At 45.3% G+C, this 22,392-nt stretch overlaps 1 protein-coding gene across 2 annotated transcripts in view; it reads left to right on the forward strand.

Annotated features, from left to right (window-relative positions):
• Positions 1-22,392, forward strand: part of ACSS2 (acyl-CoA synthetase short chain family member 2) — a 113,181-nt gene that overhangs the window by 39,773 nt on the left and 51,016 nt on the right. The window contains exons 3-8 of one of the 2 annotated variants that reach the window (XM_075349881.1): positions 3,802-3,893; positions 4,018-4,121; positions 12,332-12,404; positions 12,508-12,583; positions 12,881-12,995; positions 19,070-19,108. In XM_075349881.1, coding sequence (XP_075205996.1) covers positions 3,802-3,893; positions 4,018-4,121; positions 12,332-12,404; positions 12,508-12,583; positions 12,881-12,995; positions 19,070-19,108 — 499 coding nt within the window. The remainder of the gene's footprint in view (positions 1-3,801; positions 3,894-4,017; positions 4,122-12,331; positions 12,405-12,507; positions 12,584-12,880; positions 12,996-19,069; positions 19,109-22,392) is intronic. The other variant, XM_075349882.1, reaches the window with a different exon arrangement.

Consider the following 22,392-nt stretch of genomic DNA (forward strand, 5'->3'; position numbering starts at 1 on the left):
TGACGTGCACCTCGACTCCTTCCGAGTGCAGAACCATTCTCTTTACTTTGACTTGGGCCTCAGACTGCTTGGCTGATTTGAAATGGGGTGAGGTGGAAGTTAGCTGACCATGTGCCGTAGGTGCAAACTTTGCCCTTTCAGCAAGGGACTGGATGGGAAGACAAGGCGAAGGAACTGGAGGTACGCTCAGTCATCCAATGGAAAACCTCCTTTATTTTTGGCCTATTATGAAATTGCTCGAAAAGTCCTGTCGCTTACATGCGCCAGGGAAAGGTGATTCATTGGGGCATGTAGCAGGCACAGTTCAACCATGTCCTCTCCCTGCAGCAGCTATAACAGCACCATCACGTCACTTATTTGATTCTCTCTTCATTTTTTGCACCCCAAGTAGAGAAGAGCACGAGTTCCCAGCAGATTATTGCACTGTTAGGGTGCTGTGCACCAGGGTCTGCATAGAATCGTACCACTGCCCTTGATCGGCCTTTATATAGGCTTGGTCATGTGTTGCTTTGGCTGATCAAAGTCTTGCCAATACTTAGCATGTCTATGATGGCTCCGGAAGTGTCCACAGCCAAAAAACTTGTTGATTGGCTGCTCTATAGCCTTTCAGTAAACTTTATTCATAATCCAAACTCTGACACGGACTTCCATTAGATGTTCGAGCACCAGACACTAGATGTCCAGTATGAACCCCGACCGTTACAGTTCGGGTTCACTCATCACGACTTGTTTATAACTAATACCTCTGGCATCAAAGCTTCCACAAGGATATGGCTTATACCTGTTTTATGTTTTAGTGAAATAGCAACCATTGTGTAAAAGTCCACAATCAAAGAAGAATTGGTTGGAACTACTGTAAGTTGCTATAGGCAGTATTCACAGGCATCCGCATTATTAAAAGGTAGTGCTATGTGTCCATTAGTAAGATGCAGCAAAGTAATTCATATTGAAAAATATTCATGGCACTTGTCACAATTAACTCCATCTAAAAATTCCATTTAAGTAAGGTGCAAAGCTTCGGAGGACGTGAAATGATCATTGCTGCCTTTGACCGTTTGTCTACAGCACTTTATCTACTTAACTGGAATTTTCCGATGGAGTTAATGTGATGAGTGCCGTGAGTATTTTTCTGTGTGAATGACATTTTACAAGTCTTAAAGCGTGACTGGAGCATACAGTCTTTTCTGTTTTTTCCCTCCAATGGTTGATATGTATATGACAATGTCATATAAAAAGAAGATAATATACAGTTATTGACCAGGAACACAGGATTTTTCACCTTGTTTATGATTAAGAACCTGTAGTAGTATTTTAAGGGATTAGGTCCTGGAGTTCACAGGCTCCTTGAAGCAAGGCACACCATAAAGTTCAGCCCAAAGCAGAGATTTGTTTAAACTGGACTCAAACAGCCTAATGCACAGTCAGCACCTCAAAACAATATGCGTCCATAACAGTAATAATGACTCTCATAGGCTGATTACCTGTTCTTTTCAAGGCTAGGAGTCCTCTTAATTGTAAAGCGCTGCGGAATATGTTGGTGCTATAAAAATACAACTTATTATATGTGAGAGGATCATACCCTTCTGAACTCAAACAGATGTACATCTATGTCGGCCTCATTGTGTACTTGCCATATTTGGCTTCCTATTGCTGCCCCAAACCTGCCCTTTTCCATTCAGAGTGAGGAAAACCAGTCCTAAAGAATGGACATTTTACATAGTTTAGCATTACACAATTATTCTGGCTCCACTCAGCTGAAAAGTCACCTTCAAATGGAATTGCCTGCTGCTACACTATTAGCGCATACACTGACTATTTCATGACTATTTTACCTCCGCGTTTGTAGGCCAAAACCAGGAGTGGAACAATCCGAGGAATAGTAATAGGAACGCGTCAGCACTTCTGCAGTTTTTTTTATTCACTCCTGATTTTCACAAATACTGATGTAAAAACTTAACAAATACTCAACATGTACACATGTCCTTAGGGACCAATTATATCAAAACCTGGGCACACTGTAGGGTGTCCTCTGCTACACTGATTCACATAGGTTCCATTTCTACATGTTTTTGCAATCAGTGTGTTTTATGTAGGTAGATACACTGACCAACAAAAGGGTAACAATGAACTTTTGACTTTCAGGCTCCTTATCTCACCATCCACTACAGCTTTGAGCATGAGACTACCTCCACTTTATAGACAATCATCTTGGTTATCTTGTGTATAAATTTGACTGCAACTATTTAGCATATTATCAGTTATGCAGATTATTTTCATGTTAATGCATTATTACTATTTTGTTCCTGGTCATAGAAATATCTTTTTCTTCCCATAAACTACAAATTACAACCTTTTTTCACATTCGCTAATAGCTCAGTGTGTTATTAGGTTGATTCCTAAGCAAAAGGTCACTGGATTAAATTGAGGGGCAGCCATAAAGATGATTTCTGAAGAAAAGAGAAACTGCATCATCCAGCTAATCGATGGCAGTTGTTTGGGCAACAAAAATGGCCAAGCTACATCATCAGTGCCATAACAGTTAATAGAATATGAAATGAAGTCCATCCATTCATTCATTCATTCAAAAACCAAGAGGTCAACGTCCAGGCAAAATATCTACAACAAGTCCCCTCATCACAAGATCTATCAGTTATGGTGTGATAAACATGACAGCGGTGGTGGCTCATATGCTTTATTTGGTGACCTCACAAACGTCCATGCAAGCACTGTGCGATGAAGGTTTCGACTTCAATATTGTCAAAAGAAGCATCGGTTTGAATTTGCAAAAAAGCATGAAAAGTAGACATTAGAAATTTGGAAGTGGGTGATTTGAAGCGATGAGACGAAAGTCAAGAGACTAAGCTCTGATGGGTACAAATGGGTCTAGAAGAAACCAGGAAAAAAATAGGGCTAAAGGATCAAGAAGGTGGAGGAAGAGTGATTACATGGTGCTGTTTCACAGCTAAAGGCATTGGATACTTGACCAGAATCGAAGGATCGATGGTGATCTCAATGCAGAGCTATATGAGAGTATCCTACAATACGAGTTACATCGTACACTTGAGTACTAAGGGTATGCAAAGGACGACCTGGTTCTTCAACAGGACAACGACCTAAAGCGTACGTTTAAGATTTGCGATTTAAATGGTTCAATGACAGTGAAGTAGAGGTGCTGGATTGGCCCCCACGATCCTCAGACCTCAAATTTGTTTAATTGTTGGTAGAGTTGAAGAAAAAGCTGTATACATACCCAAGTTAGTCCACCAGTATGCACCAACATTGGGAACGTTTTGAAGAGACCTGCTTGAATCTGATCAAGAGTACAAAATAGTAAAAATTAAAATGTTAGATTTTTTTTCTTCGAAGCAAAACAGTAACAATGCAGTGAACATGACAAGAATCTGCATAACTAATCATATGTAAAATAGTTGCAGTCTAATGTACGAGATATCCAAGATGATTGTCTATAAAAATGATGGTAATCTCACGTTCAAATCTGTAGTGGATGGTGCGATATGGAGCCTGAAAGTCAAAAGTACAAAACATTGTTACCCTTTGGCTCGTCTATGTATATAGCACTACTATGGCAAGTGACACAAAATTACATTAATGTTGTTGATATACTTTTTGAATTATTTGGAAAGAGTCTGTGGCCCTTTCGGCCAGCTAATTTCTTATAGTGTATTGCTGTCCCTTATTAAAATAATTTTATCTTATGACATTACACACCAATTTCTTAATTTAAATTTGAACATTTGTCTTTTGATCTTTTTATTTATTTTTCTTTTTTTTATCTCAAAGGGAAGGGAATGAACCAGGAGATGCTACATCCATTACTTATGCAGAACTCTTGAAGAAGGTGTGCCAGTTTGCCAATGTTCTACGTAGTCAAGGTATTACACTTGTCATTTCTGTGCAATTTAGCATTACCTGCATAATGCAAATTTTTGTTACTGTAATAAAACATGGACTCTTGTATCCATTGCCCAGCTAAACAAATCAACATTGTTTCCATAGGTGTTAAAAAAGGAGACCGTGTGTCCATATATATGCCCATGGTTATAGAACTTGTTGTGGCAATGCTGGCATGTGCTCGAATTGGAGCTGTTCACTCAATAGTGGTGAGTTTTATGTTTGGGAAGACACATTTCATAAAAATCATCATATTTGATTTCATAATTGGCACTAAACTTTACAGCTTGTATAGAGTAAACTTTTGTGCTTCGAGTCTTCCGTTCACACAGGGCGTTTTTTGCTCAGGTTTTTTTTTTTGCAGCAAAACCTCATCTTTTGCCAGAAAATAACCTGTGGTTTTGCACTTCCTCATTGATTTGTATGGTTAAAAACTGCAGTAAATCTGCTGCAAAAACTATGAAAAGAATTGACCTGCTCAGTCTTTCAAAAACTAAGCAAAAACCAAGGTGGTTGACAAAACGGGGAAAAGTGTGTGTGTGTGTGTGTGTGTGTGTGTGTGTGTGTGATTACAAGAATATCATAGGTTTTTCTGAGACTTTGAAGGCAGAGTTTTATTAGCATGGATTTGCAGAGAACCAAGGCAAAAACCATGCTAAAAAAAAACAAAACGCACCAAAATTGCTCTGTATGAACATAGCTTTTTAGTGAATTAAATGGATATACAGTATATCACATAAGTGAGTACACCCCTCACAATTTTGTAAATATTTTAGATCTTTTCATGGGACAACATTGAAGATATGACACTTTCATACAATGTAAAGTAGTCAGTGTACAGCTTGTGTAAATTTGGTAGTCCCTCTAAATAACTCAACACACAGCCATTAACCCCTTGCCAACCTAGGATGTACTGGTTAGTCCTAGGTTGTCTCCCTGCCTTTTATGCAGGCTTACATGCCGAGCCCATATCTTTCCCTGCACATATCACAGATCAGCCGACTTGTGCCTCTAACAGATGCGGGTGGATCGGTGATTCTCTCGCGACTGTTAGCTGTTGTTAATTCCTGCTGTAAGTCTGACAGCGGGATTTAAGATGTGACAGCAGGGAAGACACCATTCTCTGCTCCCATAGGCGCTTTTGTGACCTGAAGGCGGGGCACCGATAGGTTGTCATGACATCAGGGGGTCAGCTGATGACCCCTGTGTCTGTCATGACGAAGATTCTATGAACACTGGCTGCGAGCCAGCGTTCTTAGGAGGGCATCATTTCTGCTGTATAGAGCAGTGCTGATGCCCTGCTTTGTACTGCACAAGCGATTGAATAATCAGAGCCTCAAGTCTTCTAATGGGACAAGTAAAAACAGTAAAAAAGTTTATCTTGGACTCCTCAAACTATTGAACATGGTTCCAGTAATCCATGTCCTTAGTATACTTGTGTTCAGCAAACTGTGGGCTTTTTTGTGCATCCTATTTAGATGAGACTTCTTTCTGGGACGACAGCCATGCACACCAGTGTGATGCAGTGTGCGGCGAATGGTCAGAGCACTGACAGTCTGACACACACCCCCCGCCCCTTTAACCTCTGCAGCAATGGTGGCAGCACCCATAAGTTTATTTGAAAAAGAAAAAACAACCTCTGGATATGACGCTGAGCACGGGCACTCAGCTTCTTTTGTCGGCCATGGCGAGGCCTGTTCTGAGTGCAACCTATCTTTTCTTCAGCGCTCTATTGGGAGACCCAGACGATTGGGGTATAGCTACTGCCCTCTGGAGGCCACACAAAGCACTACATTAAAAGTGCAAGGCCCCTCCCCCTCTGGCTATACCCCCCCGTGGTATCACGGGTTCTCCAGTTTTAGCTTTGTGTGCGAAGGAGGTCAGACATTCCATGCATAGCTCCACAGATTTTAGTCAGCAGTAGCTGCTGACTGTTTCGGATGGAAGAAAAGAGGACACATATAGTGTCCCCAGCATGCTCCCTTCTCACCCCTGGATGGTGTTGTAAGGTTGAGGTACCTATTGCTGGTACAGGGCTGGAGCCTGACATGCTGTTTTCCTTCCACATCCCCTGGTAGGGCTCTGTGGAAGTGGGATCCTGCCGGCCTCTCAGCTCTGATGCCGGGCTCCATCCACAGACCCATTAGAACCTGATGGAGACGGAGCAGGAGTACGATCAGGGACAGGCCCTGCATCATACAGGTACTCCGTGTCCCCGGCAGGCACAGACACACTCCGGGCTGGCTGGGTGTTGTAGTGCGCCGGGGACCGCAACGTGGAGTTGGTGTCCCTACAGATTACTGGGGGACTTTTTTGTGTATGGGAACGCAGCGCCGACCCCCTCTGGACCGGGCGGCGCTGCTGTGACTTGTGGTGCGCCGGGGATCCGCCGTCCGCGCTTTTACGGCGGCGGCGGTTATAAATTTAGTCCCCGGCTTTTTGGGCCTAGGACGCCGGCAGCTCCGATTCGTTCCCGCCCCCACCCTGTCATTCAGGGTAGGGGAGAGACGCTGTTCGCTAGCAGCGACGAGGGCTGGAGCCTGATTTACATGCTCCAGCCCTCTCACTTGGCACAGAGGGAAGCAGGCTTCCCGCTCTTGGCCAGGAACGCCCAGGGCCCGCCCCCCTTCCTCTCTCGAGACGCCGGCAGCCATTACATGCATGCCTGGCTGGAGGAAGGACGCAAGGCTCTGGGAGACCTGGACTAGGGGCTATCTGGCGACCACACACCCGCTTTTTAAGCGGGCGGTAAGCGATTTTTCTGTGCTGGTCCCTCTAGTGCCTCACTGTGTATCAGTGTACTGGGTACAGATATATAGATATTGTATTTCTTGCACTGTGAGGTGCGCTTCTGGCTGCATATCCCAGATCGCTCTGTGGAAGCAGCAACATGTCATCCTCAAAACGCAAGGCGGCCAAGGCAAAAAGGGCTGTGTATACTGCGTGTGCTGCATGTGGGGCTAATCTACCAGCAGGCTCCGATGACCCCCATTGTGTGCAATGCTCCGACCCGGTGCTGCTTCGCCAGCCGGAGTCAGGAGAGGTAGCGACCCAGGCTGAGACGCTTGTAAGTTCTGCCCCGGTGACAGGGACAGACTTTGCAGTTTTTGCTGATAATATGTCTGTCTCTATGGCAAAAATCCTTGAAACCTTGCAATCTATGCATGGGGCTCAGTCTCTGGGCACGGCGAGGCCTCTGTCCTCAGGTCCCCCTTACTTGGAATGTATCCAGCCCACAGGGGGGTCCCCGGCTTCACAGGCCGAGGATTATGACTCAGATGATGGCCCCAGCCACCCTAAGCGAGCTCGCTGGGAAAGACCCTCGACGTCTTCACACTGCTCAGGGTCTCAGCGCAATCAGTCTCCCTGTGATGTGTCTGATGAGAGTGATCAGGAATCCACTCCTGGAACCCCTCTCAACCTGGATACCCCGGATGGGGATGCCATGGTAAACGACCTTATCTCAGCCATCAATAGGCTGTTGGATATTTCTCCCCCAGCCCCTTCAGCAGAAGAGGCGGCTGCGGAGCAGGAGAAGTTTCGTTTCCTTTATCCCAAGCGTAAATTGAGTGCTTTGTTAGATCACTCTGACTTCAGAGAATCAATCCAGAAGCACGACGCTCACCCAGAAAGGCGTTTCTCTAAACGATCTAAAGATACGCGTTTCCCTTTCCCCCCTGAGGTGGTCAAGCGCTGGACACAGTGTCCAAAGGTAGACCCCCCGATTTCCAAACTTGCAGCTAGATCCATAGTTGCAGTGGAGGATGGCGCTTCACTTAAAGATGCCAATGACAGACAGATGGACCTTTGGTTAAAATCTGTCTATGAAGCTATCGGCGCGTCGTTTGCTCCGGCATTCGCAGCCGTATGGGCACTCCAGGCTATTTCAGCTGGCTTAGCAAAAGTGGATGCTATCATGCATCCAGCAGTGCCGCAAGTGGCGCACCTTACCACGCAGATGTCGGCGTTTGCGTCTTACGCTATCAATGCGGTCCTAGAATCTACCAGTCGCACCTCAATGGCGTCCGCCAATTCGGTAGTTTTGCGCAGAGCCTTGTGGTTAAAGGACTGGAAAGCAGATGCTGGTTCCAAAAAAATGTTTAACCAGTTTGCCTTTGTCTAGAGATAGACTGTTTGGCGAGCCATTGGCTGACATCATTAAGCAGTCCAAGGGTAAAGACTCCTCTTTACCACAACCCAGAACATCCAAACCTCAGCAGAAAAAGTGGCAGCAGAGGTTTCAGTCCTTTCGAGGTTCGGGCAAGACACCATTTACCTCGTCCAAAGGGACTCAGAGGACGCAAAGAAACTCAGATTCGTGGCGGACTCACACACGCCCCAAGAAAGCAAATGGAGGTACCGCTTCCAAAGCGGCTACCTCATGACTTCCAGCCCCCCCCCTCCGCATCGCCGGTCGGGGGCAGGCTCTCCCGCTTTTCCGGCATTTGGATGTCACAGGTCAAAGACCGGTGGGTGACGGACATTTTGTCTCGCGGGTACAGAATCGAGTTCAATTCTCGTCCTCCAGCTCGGTTCTTCAGAACCTCCCCACATCCAGACCGAGCAGATGCTCTGCTGCAGGCGGTGGATTCCCTAAAAGCGGAAGGAGTGGTGATCCCAGTCCCTCCTCAGGAACAAGGGCAAGGGTTTTACTCCAATCTCTTTGTGGTTCCAAAAAAGGACGGCTCGTTCCGTCCTGTTCTGGACCTAAAACGGCTCAACAAACATGTGCACGCCAGGAGGTTCCGGATGGAAACCCTCCGCTCTGTCATTGCCTCAATGTCCAGAGGAGACTTCCTTGCCTCAATAGACATCAAAGATGCTTATCTCCACGTGCCAATTGCTACAGAACATCAACGTTTTCTACGTTTTGTGATAGGAGACGACCATTTTCAGTTCGTAGCTCTGCCATTTGGTCTGGCGACAGCCCCACGGGTCTTCACCAAGGTCATGGCGGCGGTGGTAGCAGTCTTGCACTCTCAGGGACACTCGGTGATCCCTTACCTAGACGACTTATTGATCAAAGCTCCCTCTCAGGAGGCATGTCAGCACAGCCTGAATGCTACGCTGGAGACTCTACAGTCTTTCGGATGGATCATCAACTTTCCAAAGTCGATCCTATCACCGACTCAGTCACTAACGTATCTTGGCATGGAGTTTCATACTCTAGCAGCGATAGTGAAGCTGCCGCTGAACAAGCAGCGGTCACTACAGACAGGGGTGCAATCTCTCCTGCAGGGCCAGTTGCATCCCTTGCGGCGTCTCATGCATTTCCTAGGGAAGATGGTGGCAGCCATGGAAGCAGTTCCCTTTGCGCAGTTTCATCTGCGCCCACTTCAATGGGACATTCTCCGCCAATGGGACGGGAAGTCAACGTCCCTGGACAGGAAAGTCTCGCTTTCCCAGACGGCCAAGGACTCCCTACAATGGTGGCTCCTTCCCACCTCATTGTCTCAGGGAAGATCCTTCCTGCCCCCATCCTGGGCAGTAGTTACGACAGATGCGAGTCTGTCGGGGTGGGGAGCAGTGTTTCTCCACCACAGGGCTCAGGGGACGTGGACTCCGCAGGAGTCCACCCTTCAGATCAATGTTCTGGAAATCAGAGCAGTGTATCTTGCCCTACTAGCCTTCCAGCAGTGGCTGGAAGGAAAGCAGATCCGAATCCAATCGGACAACTCCACAGCGGTGGCATACATCAACCACCAAGGAGGGACGCGCAGTCGGCAAGCCTTCCAAGAAGTCCGGCGCATTCTAATGTGGGTGGAGGACAGAGCATCCACCATATCCGCGGTTCACATCCCAGGCGTAGAAAACTGGGAAGCAGACTTCCTCAGTCGCCAGGGCATGGACGCAGGGGAATGGTCCCTTCACCCGGACGTGTTTCAGGAAATCTGTCGCCGCTGGGGAGTGCCGGACGTCGACCTAATGGCATCCCGGCACAACAACAAGGTCCCGGCATTCATGGCGAGGTCGCGCGATCAAAGAGCTCTGGCGGCAGACGCCTTGGTTCAAGATTGGTCGCAGTTTCAGCTCCCTTACGTGTTTCCGCCTCTGGCGCTCTTGCCCAGAGTGCTACGCAAGATCAGATCCGAGTGCAGCCGCATCATACTCGTCGCTCCAAACTGGCCGAGGAGGTCGTGGTATCCGGATCTGTGGCATCTCACGATCGGTCGACCGTGGTCACTGCCAGACCGACCAGACTTACTGTCCCAAGGGCCGTTTTTCCATCAGAATTCTGCGGCCCTGAACCTGACTGTGTGGCCATTGAGTCCTGGATCCTAGCATCTGCAGGATTATCTCAAGGAGTGGTTGCCACAATGAGACAAGCTAGAAAGTCGAATTCTGCTAAGATCTACCACAGAACGTGGAAGATTTTCTTATCCTGGTGCTCGGCCCAGGGAGTGTCTCCCTGGCCATTTGCATTACCCAAGTTTCTTTCCTTCCTGCAATCGGGGTTAGAAAAGGGCTTGTCGCTCAGCTCCCTTAAAGGGCAAGTTTCGGCACTATCCGTGTTTTTTCAGAAGCGTCTAGCACGTCTTCCTAAGGTGCGCACATTCCTGCAGGGGGTCTGTCATATTGTGCCCCCGTACAAGCGACCGTTAGATCCATGGGATCTGAACAGGGTACTAGTTGCTCTCCAGAAGCCGCCCTTCGAGCCTCTGAAGGAAGTTTCCTTTTCTCGGCTGTCGCAGAAAGTGGCTTTTCTTGTTGCGATCACATCGCTTCGGCGAGTGTCTGAGCTGGCAGCTCTGTCATCCAAGGCTCCCTTCCTGGTGTTCCACCAGGACAAGGTTGTGCTGCGCCCCATTCCGGAGTTTCTTCCTAAGGTCGTATCCTCTTTTCATCTTAATCAGGATATTTCCTTGCCTTCTTTTTGCCCTCATCCGGTTCACCGGTATGAAAAGGACTTACGTTTGCTAGATCTGGTGAGAGCACTCAGAATCTACATTTCCCGCACGGCGCCCATACGCCGTTCCGATGCACTTTTTGTCCTTGTCGCTGGTCCGCGCAAGGGGTTGCAGGCTTCTAAAGCCACCCTGGCTCGATGGATCAAAGAACCAATTCTAGAGGCCTACCGTTCTGCGGGGCTTCCGGTTCCTTCAGGGCTAAAAGCCCACTCAACCAGAGCCGTGGGTGCGTCCTGGGCATTACGTCACCAGGCTTCGGCTCAACAGGTGTGCCAGGCAGCTACCTGGTCCAGTCTGCACACTTTCACCAAGCATTATCAGGTGCATACCTATGCTTCGGCGGATGCCAGCTTAGGTAGAAGAGTCCTGCAGGCGGCAGTGACACCCCCATAGGGGAGGGCTGTTTTGCAGCTCTAACATGAGGTATTTATTTACCCACCCAGGGACAGCTTTTGGACGTCCCAATCGTCTGGGTCTCCCAATAGAGCGCTGAAGAAGGGAATTTTGTTACTTACCGTAAATTCCTTTTCTTCTAGCTCTTATTGGGAGACCCAGCACCCGCCCTGTTGTCCTTCGGGATGTTTTTTTTTTTTTTTTGTTGTTTGCGGGTACACATGTTGTTCATGTTGAACGGTTTTTCAGTTCTCCGATGTTATTCGGAGTTAATTTGTTTAAACCAGTTATTGGCTTCCTCCTTCTTGCTTTGGCACTAAAACTGGAGAACCCGTGATACCACGGGGGGGTATAGCCAGAGGGGGAGGGGCCTTGCACTTTTAATGTAGTGCTTTGTGTGGCCTCCAGAGGGCAGTAGCTATACCCCAATCGTCTGGGTCTCCCAATAAGAGCTAGAAGAAAAGGAATTTACGGTAAGTAACAAAATTCCCTTCGTTTAACCGCTGTATAATCTTGGCCACCGTGCTGCAGCTGAGCATCAGGGTGTTGGAAATCTTCTTATAGCCTAGGCCATCTTTATGTAGAGCAACAATTCTTTTTTTCAGATCCTCAGAGAATTCTTTGCCATGAGGTGCCATGTTGAACTTACAGTGATAAGTATGAGAGTGTATATGAGCGATGAAACCAAATTTAACACACCTGCTCCCCATTCACACCTAAGGCCTTATAACACTAATGAATCACATGACACCAAGGAGGGAAAATAGGTAATTGGGCACAATTTGGCCTTTTTCCCTTTGGGGTGTACTCACTTTTGTTGTCAGCGGTTTAGAAATGAACGGCTGTGTGTTGTTATTTAGAGGGCACAACAAATTTACACTGTTATACAAGCTGTATACTGACAACCTTACATTGTTTCACAGTGTCATATCTTCAGAGTTCCATATAAAGATATAATAAAATGTATTCACTTATGTGATATACTGTATATTATAGCAGTATACCACACAGTTTAGGACAGTTGCTGTAATATCGCCACATGGATACTGGCAACATTAAAGCTATAAAAATAAAAAAGGACTTATTTTTTTGTACATGTATGACCTTTTTGTGTCTAGTTTGCAGGGTTTTCTGCTGAGTCTTTGTGTGACCGGATCTTGGACTCTCACTGCTCCCTTCTTATCACAGCAGGTAGGCATGTTTTTGTTTTTTTTTAAATGCTGGTTCATGCAATAAGAAATCTTTTTAATAAAAGCGTTTTAAATTCCTTGAAATATTGTGACTTTCTTTACAGATGGCTTTTTGCGTGGGGATAAGTTGATTAACCTGAAGCAGATTGCAGATGAGGCGCTAAAGAAGTGTTCAGAGAAGTATGCGAAGCAAAACAAGCCGCTATAGATCAGTGCCCTCCTATAGAACTGAAATATATTAAATTCAATTTTTCCTCTTTTTTTATAATTTAATACAGTTGTCTTACAAAAACTTGTTTCTGTATACTTTATTAAGGTATATAACGTGTATATGTTGAAGTGCTGTAATTTACTAAACTGGAAGATACTTTAAACTTTATTGTGCTAATAGGAAAAAAATGATCTTCAGTTTTTGGTTAAAAGATTTGGCATGAATGCAATCTCGAGGACCTGGGTATAACTGGTGCTTCTTTGCAGGAACTACCCCCTCAAAAAGTGCATGGTACTGAAACACTTAGGGAGAGATGATCTTATCTGTGACGGAACAAGCAAGTCCTCTCCTCCATGCAAAAGGCTATGCCAAAATATACAGGTAATCCAATGGAAAGAGATTCAATATCCCAGCATGCGTTTTAGTGGACTCTGTGTGAGGCATGTGCCTGGAGAGGGCCTTTAAGATGCCTGGCTTATGCAGGAATTAAGTTTTTTGAGATAATAAGCATGACCTGGATGAGATGATCCTAGAGTGGAATCTTAAAGAAGTTGTCATGAAGGCAAACCCTCTTCAAGTTTTAGGCAGCACAGAAATCGGGACTTAAGAATGCAGATTTGTTTATAAAACTGATGGACGATCCTTCGGGTAGACAGTATTTTATCGGTGGAGTCATACTTTCTTCACACCTACTGATCAGCTGCTTGTAGGACAGTATTGTTTTGGGGAGCGTTGTCCCCTTTATAGTTTACAATGGACCTTACTGCAGAATGCCATACTGTTCATAGCAGTTAAGCTTCATATTGTCATATTGTTTCATAAGGGATGAGATGGCTTCAATATCAAGCTCAGCTGCTTTAAAAAGCACAGCCTTGTGTAGTACAGACAAGTAGCAACAATGGAGGCACCAGCACTCGCTTGTACAAATAGCTGACCCACTGCAGTGAAGAAAAGTAACATTTCTATATATCTAATCCTGATGGCTTTTTGAGGATGGAACATTACTTCTAAATGCCTAGATAGCCCTGCTTAAATTGTAATATTACACACTGCCATTCCAGTCAATTGTCTCAATTCAATACATGACTTGTCCATTCCTACCAGGAAGGTTCTTAGTCGTTGGCTAATTCAAAGCAATACCACAACTAGTTAGTAAAGTGGGTCAGTTAGCAGCACTTCACTAATGTGAAGATAATGAATATTTAATGATTTATTCATAGTAGTCACTTAAAGTGGTTGTCCATTTATCAGAATAACCCTTCTCAATCTCTACGTTTTCCTGTAGTAAAACAATATCTATACTTGCCTAAGGTTCTTGCGCTTTTCTAGCAGTGTCAGCACTGGCTCTCCTAGGGATCAAGTGACCTTGTCACATGATTACTGTGGCAAATCAGTGCCAGCTTCACTGTCTCCTTCTTCAGATGTAGTTGAGGGAGTCTGGAGATGAGAGCTGCAGTTGTTCTCTCACTTTTCGGATGTCTTTTTTGGCCAAAGGAGGGGAGAATGAAGCTAGCGTGATTTAGCCGCAAATGTAAAGTGGTCACTGGGCAAGCCAGTGCCAACATCAGTGTTACTATTTTACTGGGGGAAGCACAGGAATTTTTGAAGGGGTTGTTGGAGTAGTGGACGGCCCCTTTAAGAAAAAACAAAAGAATAAATACCAATCAAGTCTTATTACATTGTTCAGTAAAAACTGCTTTCAATAGAATGTCCCTCAATTCTGTTATGTAACATAGCTAATTTTCAGGTCCCAAAGAACTGTACTTTTAATCCATGTTCCAAAAATGATCAGCACACAATTACAAGGATCAATGCCTCTATCGTGCAGAGGAGAAAACATTCTTCTCTGGCTGGAAGTAAGCTCTCTGCGGTGAGATTGATCACAATATTTAAACTGGGCTACGTTTACTTAAAGGGGTTTTCCCCCACGAACAAAGTTCATTTTAATCAATAGATCTTGGAATAATAAGTTCCACGATTGAATGCGATTAATAAAAAATGTTCCTGTGCTGAGATCTTGCATACACTACTCACAAATAGGGATATTTGGCTTTTAGGTGAAATTTATGTAAAACGTAAAAAGTTCACACTACAGTAATATTTAATCATGAAAGTAGGGCATTTAAGTAGAAGTATGCAATGTTGATTTCCTCATTCAAACTATTTATTGAAACAAAATCCAACAACAGTGGTGGGCATACACCCCCCTCAAAAAATGTCAATGTCTATATAACTTGTCATGTGGCCATGATCATCAATTACAGCTTGACAACGACGTTTCATGCTGTTCACCAGTTGAGTTATTGTCTGCTGAGGCATGGCTTCCCAGTGTTCTTGAAGGGCGGCCCGCAGGTCATTTAGTTTTTGGGGTACACTGTTACGAGCCTCTACAGGGCGAGTCAGTTGATCCCATAAGTTTTCTATGGGATTCAGGTATGGAGAAAGTGCAGGCCACTCCATTTGAGGTACTCTAGTCTCCCAACAGGCATTCCCAAATGATACACCCTCGATGAGTTGGAGCATTGTCATCCATGAAGATGAAATTAGGCCTGTGTTGTCCATGCAGAGGCACAATGACTGGATTAATGATGTTATTCCAGTAGTGGGGGCTTGTCACTGTACCATTCAAAAAGTGTAGGGCAGTTCTGTATTGACGAGACACATCTGCCCACACTGTTACACCAACACCACCACCAAAGGCTTGTGTGTTGACAACAGTGGCCAATGCATAGCTACTTTGATGTCTCCAGCATTGTTTGCGGCCATCATTTCAGTGACTTTAATTAGTGAACAACTCTGAGGTCCAGCAAGACATTGACGCCTGTGCCTGGTGGTGGGGTCAGGTACAGGTAATTGCATGCCATATAGTATGCAGACCACTCTGATGTAAAGGGGTTTGATTAGTCTGACATGACTCATGGGTGCATCTCACCTCTTTTAAATGTGAGTGAAGTTGTGTGACATTCATCATCTGGTTGTAAAGGGCATTGTTCACAATGAAGCCGTCATCCGTGTGGGATGTGGCCAAAGGACGTCCACTTCTATGCCTTTCTGTTACGCTTCCAGTCTGTTCCAGGGTAAAACAGACAACTATGGGCTGCAACACCCAGTGGTCTGCTTTACCTTGGCTGGTTGCCAAGAATAGAGGGGATCCCACTCCGTTTGTTAAAAATTATTTAAATGATTAAAAAAAAACTGCGTGGGTTCCTCCCTCATTTTTGATACCCAGCCATGGTAATGTGGAAAGCTAGGGGCTGATATTATCAGGGTGGGAAGAGCGATGGATATTTGGCCCTTCCCAGCCTAAATATACCAGCCCGCAGTCGCCCCAATCATATTAGATACGCCAATTCTGCCGCCTTACCCTGCTCATCCCGATTGCCCTGATGCGGTGGCAATCAGGGTAATATATATGGGGTTGATGATAGCTGGGAATTATCAAAAATAACAGCTGCTATCAAGCCCTAGGTTAAAAATGGAGAGGTGTCTGAGATACCCCCATTATTAACCCTGTAAGTCAAAAGAAATAAAAACAAGCAGTGAAACATCCTATATTAGAAATAAACACAGATGCCCTCTTTCACCCATTTATTAACACCCAATACACCACCACAGGTCCGACATAATCCATGACGATCCTTAGCTCTGCTACATCTGAAGTCTGCAATGATTGAAAATGTGACCGTACACTGTAGCCTCTGGACCATTCTGGGGGCTCCCACGGTACCAGCTGAGACCTCTCAGTGTTACGCAGTCCGATAGTACGGCAATTCGGGAGCGAGGTTACCAGAGTTTACAGCCAGATGCTGCCATGGTACCAACTGTGACCACTAGTTAACTCTCTGCTGGACTTTTGTATTGCTGGACATAGCGTCAGAGCAGTCCAGCAATCCGGCAGTGGGTTTACCTGAGGTCACAGCTGGTACTATGAGAACCAAAGCTGGGACCGCCGGTGAACCTGCTAGACTGATCTGATGCTGTGTCACAGCAGCGAGTTCACCAGAAGTCACAGTTGGTGGGGGGAGTTGGAGTTAATAAATGGGTGAAAGAGGGTGGCTGTGTTGTTTTTGTTTTTTTAATTTCAAATACCGTATTTTTCGGACTATAAGACGCACCCTGGTTTTAGAGGAGGAAAATAGGAAAATAAAATTTTAAGCAAAAAATGTGGTCATGACACACTGTCATGGGGCGAGGATCTGCTGCCTACACTGTTATGGGGGTAATGTCCCCAAATTCTCTACTAAGGTGCCGCATCCTGGTAATGCTCCTCCTGCCTTGTATATACAGTATATGTCCCTCATCCTGCTATACACCGTCATCCTGCCATATGGCCGCATCCTGCTATATACTGGCATATGGCCGCATCCTGCTATATACTGGCATATGGCCGCATCCTGCTATATAACCCATCATGCCCTCATCCTGCTGATATGACCCCATCCTGCTGATATGACCCCATCCTGCTGATATGACCCCATCCTGCTGATATGACCCCATCCTGCTGATATGACCCAATCCTGCTGATATGACCCCATCCTGCTCAGATGACCCCATCCTGCTCAGATGACCCCATCCTGCTCAGATGACCCCATCCTGCTCAGATGACCCCATCCTGCTCAGATGACCCCATCCTGCTGATATGACCCCATCCTGCTGATATGACCCCATCCTGCTGATATGACCCCATCCTGCTGATATGACCCCATCCTGCTGATATGACCCCATCCTGCTGATATGACCCCATCCTGCTGATATGACCCCATCCTGCTCAGATGACCCCATCCTGCTCAGATGACCCCATCCTGCTCAGATGACCCCATCCTGCTCAGATGACCCCATCCTGCTCAGATGACCCCATCCTGCTCAGATGACCCCATCCTGCTGATATGACCCCATCCTGCTCAGATGACCCCATCCTGCTCATATTATACCCCCATCCTGGTGTATGGCCGCATCCTATGGCACATAAAAAAAAAAAAAAATGTTCATACTCACCTCAGCTCGCCTCACTCCCTGCAGCATCGCTCGTCCTCCGGTCTGTGTCAGCGGCAGCGCCGCTGAGTGGTGCCGTCCCCGTTCTCCTGCAGCATCGCTTGTCCTCCCGTCTGTGTCAGCGGCAGCGCCACTGAGAGGAGCCGTCCCCGTTACCCTGCTGCATCGCGATCATCTCCTGTGTCTGTGCCGGGCAGGCGGCTGCGTGTGGACACGTGCGCACATCGATGACGTCATCACTGTGCGCGCCGCTAGTCTCCACCCAGCCGACGGCACAGACACAGGAGATGATCGGGATACAGCAAGGTAATGGGGATGGCTCCACTCAGCGGCGCTGCCGCTGACACAGAAGGGAGAACGAGCGATGCTGCAGGGGAACGGCGAGTACTGTACACTGATTCACTGCTCCCGCGCTGATGATGATGCGCGGGGGGCAGTGAATACAGCTGCACATGATTACTCCAGGCCGTAGTTGCCAGGGGTGATCATGCGGGCTGGCTGTTTATCCCCCGCCCATCATCCCGCCCACCTGTCAGTGCCTGCTTCAGCGCTGAGGGATGATGGGCGGGCATATTAAATGAGTGGGTCCACGTGGTCACGGCAGGCTGCTTCAGCCTGCTCGTGTCCCCGATGACCCACATTCCCCGCAGCCACATTCATACCAGAAGACGCACCCCCCACTTTCCCCCAACATTTGGGGGAAAAAAAGTGCGTCTTATGGTCCGAAAACTACGGTAATTATTACCATTACTAACCTAATCCTCCTTTGCGCAGTAGATATGGTGTGATCAGACCATACCACTGGACTGTCAGGCATGGCCATTACATAGTGCGTAGCAGGGGTACACATTATCTCAGCACAGGAAAAACCTTTTTTTTTTTTTTTTGCATCCTCTTCTGGCATGTATTATTATTCTAAGATCTATTGGTCAAAATGAACATTGTTCATGGGGAAAGCCCCTTTAATAATCCAGTTTACCTTCTCCAGGGGTACTAATAACTTGTGGCGCTGTTCTTTAATGACCCAGTTCTTTTTTTGTTAACAGGAGATTCTGCTTTCAGTAACCCTGCTTTTCATGCTATTGCTTTTGCTTTCTGCCTTGGAATTAAACTGACCTATTGTCCAGTTAATTAAACATCTTTATAGGTTTGTTTGTGTGGTTCTGAGGAAAGCTAGATGGCCACTAATATCTCTGCCATTGCACTTTCTGTATTGGTTATACCATATATAATATTGGTTACATTAATTATTACAAAGCTTTCCCAGAAGCAGATTATAGTAAGAAATGGTTGCAAAAATTTGACTGAGGAGGAAAATGTAATTCTCCATTATGAGTGAATGTGTGTATGCTTATTTTGCAGGAAAGCAAAACCTTAATTTTTTTCCCCATCCTGTCAGTGTTGTTTTGCTTCTCTTGAGTTTAAGTCTACTGAAAATCCTTATATATCTGGGTTTTTGACAGGGAAACAAGCAGGACAAAGCAAAGCGAGCTGTACCCCAGGTATTTCACCTGTCCGCAGGCAGCTGTGTGTTAACCATTTCCAGTGCGTCTCACTAACGGCTCGTAGCTTTCTGTCTTTGCGTATGTCTGTCACAGGGTGTGTCATTAACCTGCACTTGCCTTACCTAGGTATAGTCTTCTCCAACACTACATGTTTAACTTGGACCACGGCTATATTTTAACCTTGTTTAGTAAAGGATTAAGTGCCAACAGGATATACTGATTAGCTGTGTGAAATGAAATAAACTGGTGTGGCGTAAATTACAAGATAAATGTAGCTGTGAGTTTCTCATGAGTAGAGGGCCATATAGATGAGCTGAAAATCATTAACGAGCTTTCATTAGAACACTCATTTGTGAATAACAGTTTGTTTAAGGCTCTGCGTTCACACATTATGGTCGTGGCAGTTTCTTTTGCCAGGATTATGGTGAAACTGCAATAATATATTTTTTTTTGCAGTGATTTTTAAAAATCATGTCAAAACGGCATATTTTTGTGACAAAAACCTAAATAGGCTAGCAGTCAGCAAGGAAAATGCTCATTTGTCAGGTGATTGGATTGTTCATGTTGACATTAAAGTCCTCCTCTTTCATGGCAGCACATTTTCGTGTATAAATAGGAGCTGTGCTGTGGATTACGCTATACTCTGTGCACAGAAGAAAAGTCATTTACGATAGTTCTATGTACATAGAATTGTGATTAGGCCATTTAAACGACTGCTGATCGGTTTGTATACGGTCGCTTGGCGGACGATTAGTGGCCATAGTTAGTGCATCTAGATGGTCTTATAGTCTGTACTCTTTTTCTTATCATAATCTTTTGAGAATGTTATCCTAAAGTGCAATATTCACACATTTACTAAATTTGGCTGGATTTCTAACCAGCTAGCTCTCTGTGGAAATTTTCTAGTGAATAAAGCTGAGAAACACTGTGTTGTTTCTTCAGATGCCTATAATTAGGTTGTCATTTGGCCTTACTATGCATGAATTTATGAATTTTGTACAGGCCACTGCTTTTATCAGTAGTGATTGGCGGACCCGAACTGTAAAAGTCTGGATCCATGTGGGTCAAAAGAACCTGAGCACCGACCCCGGGCCCGGAGTTCTCGTGGAACTTGGGGTAACAGAACATATCAGGCCACCCGGGTAATAAATAAAAGAAAATAAGAATAAAACAAGTGCTTCATACTTAGCGGACTGTTTCCAGGCTGCTCACGCTACTTCTGGGGCTGCTCATTATCTTTATGCATCTGCATTGCTTCCCTCGCACATTGGTAGTCCCAGCGTCTGATTGGTTGCTGTCAGACAGCGCCCCCAGCCTGTGTGAGTGTGTCTGACTGCAACCAATCCGAGGCGCTGTGTGTGTCTAGAGTGATGTAAAAATAAAGAAATGAGGAAACATGAAAAAGCATGCGACTACAGGCTACAGCCCCCAGCAGTGTGCTTACCTTGGCTGTGTATCAAAATAAGAGGAACCACATGCGGCTTTTTTTTTTTTTTTTGTGTGTGTTTATTATTTAAATAATTTAAAAAGTCATGCAGTCCCCTCCAAATTTGATACCCATCCATGATAAAGCTGTGAGCTGGTATTCTGAGGCTGGTGAGGCAGCTCTCATTCTTAATTTAGGGCGTAGTGGCCAGTATTATCCTGATTGCCACCGCACCAGGGCAACATGGATGAGCCGGGTAAAGTTCCGGGATTGTTGCATCTAATAGATGCGACAAATCTGGGCGGCTGCAGGCTGCTATTAATAGGCTGGGGTGCCCCAATAACCATGGGTCTCCCCTGCATGAGAATACCAGCTTCCAGCTGTTGACTTTATCGTAGCTGGGTATCAGAATTGGGGGGACCACACGCAGTTTTTGAAATAAATAAAAAGAAAGCCACATGCGGCTCTTCTTATTTTGATACACAGCCGAGATAAGCGCACTGCTGGGGGCTGAAGCCTCTAGCCGTATATTTTCTGTGCTGGGTATCATAAGACGTGGTACCCTACGCCATATTTTTAAATTTATTTTTGCATTAATCTAGACAAACACACACCACCTCTGATTATTTGCAGGCAGACACCCTGTCACACAGGCTGGGGGCGCTGTCTGACAGCAACCAATCAGATACGCCGGGACTGCCGGAGGGGGGGTAAGCAGTGCATGTGCATGAAGATAATGAGTGGCCTCGTAACTAGATTGAGCGGCTTGGAAGCAGTGTATAGTCGCATGGAGACTGGTAAGTATAACGCGTCTGTTCCAATCCCCCTTATCCCTTCTTTCACCATTTTTAAGCGCCAGATTAGAGTCCCCTTAGACTTATATGGGGACTGGCATCTGGCTAGATATTCCAGATCCATTCTGGACCCGAACAGTTTTGTTTTTGTTTTTTTTTGTTTTTTTTAAAAACCCGGTTGGTCCCACTGATCCTGAGTATCTGCGAGTCCACTTATCACTAATTATCAGATAAATATGACAGATCTGCTTTTGGAGACCGTGGCATACACTGTGTGCTGAAGTATTAGGCATGTGAGTATTCATTTTTATGCAGATTGTCCTCCTCCAGACTAAATGATAGTGAATGCTTATTGGATGAAGCAGATCAGGTGATGGGGATTTGTGCGTATGACCTAACGAAATCAACACTATCAAAGTGTGGAGATTTATTAGGCAGCTTGTTTTCTACAGGCAAAATGGGCCAAAAATGAGATTTAACCAACTCTGTAAAGTCAAATATTGTTATAAGGCTATTTTCACACTTTACTGCGTTTTTTTTACTGCAAATTATGAAAGTTCCAGCAAAATCTAAGATTCCACAAATCTCATCCACACAATTGTTTTTCTTTTTTTCTTTGCGTAATTGGAACACTGCAGCATGGGAATTATTTCATTGTTTTTCAGCATAGAAAGGAATGATAGAGTACAAAAATACAATCATGCAATTTTTTGCTGTGATTTTGGTGAATAAAACAAACTTTATTAAACATGTATTGTAGACAAATGGCACACATAATCTGCACCAAAAGACAGCAAAACCTGCATAAAAAAAAGCACCAACAAAGCAACCTGTGAACATAGATTTACAGAAGTATACAGCACTCTTGAAATTGCTAAAATATTGGGGCGTGATCACAGAACCATCAAAACTTTGGTTGAAAATAGTTCAGGGTCACAAAAAAATTGAGGAAAATATGGACATTAACTGCAAAGATTGGAGAAGAATCAAACGTTAAGTGACCAGGAACCTTTTATCCTCCAGTGTTGTCATATTCCAGAAACGCAGCCTCACTTGACTTG

Source organism: Anomaloglossus baeobatrachus, chromosome 5 (assembly GCF_048569485.1).
Source record: "Anomaloglossus baeobatrachus isolate aAnoBae1 chromosome 5, aAnoBae1.hap1, whole genome shotgun sequence".
NCBI classification, from domain to species: Eukaryota; Metazoa; Chordata; class Amphibia; order Anura; family Aromobatidae; genus Anomaloglossus; species Anomaloglossus baeobatrachus.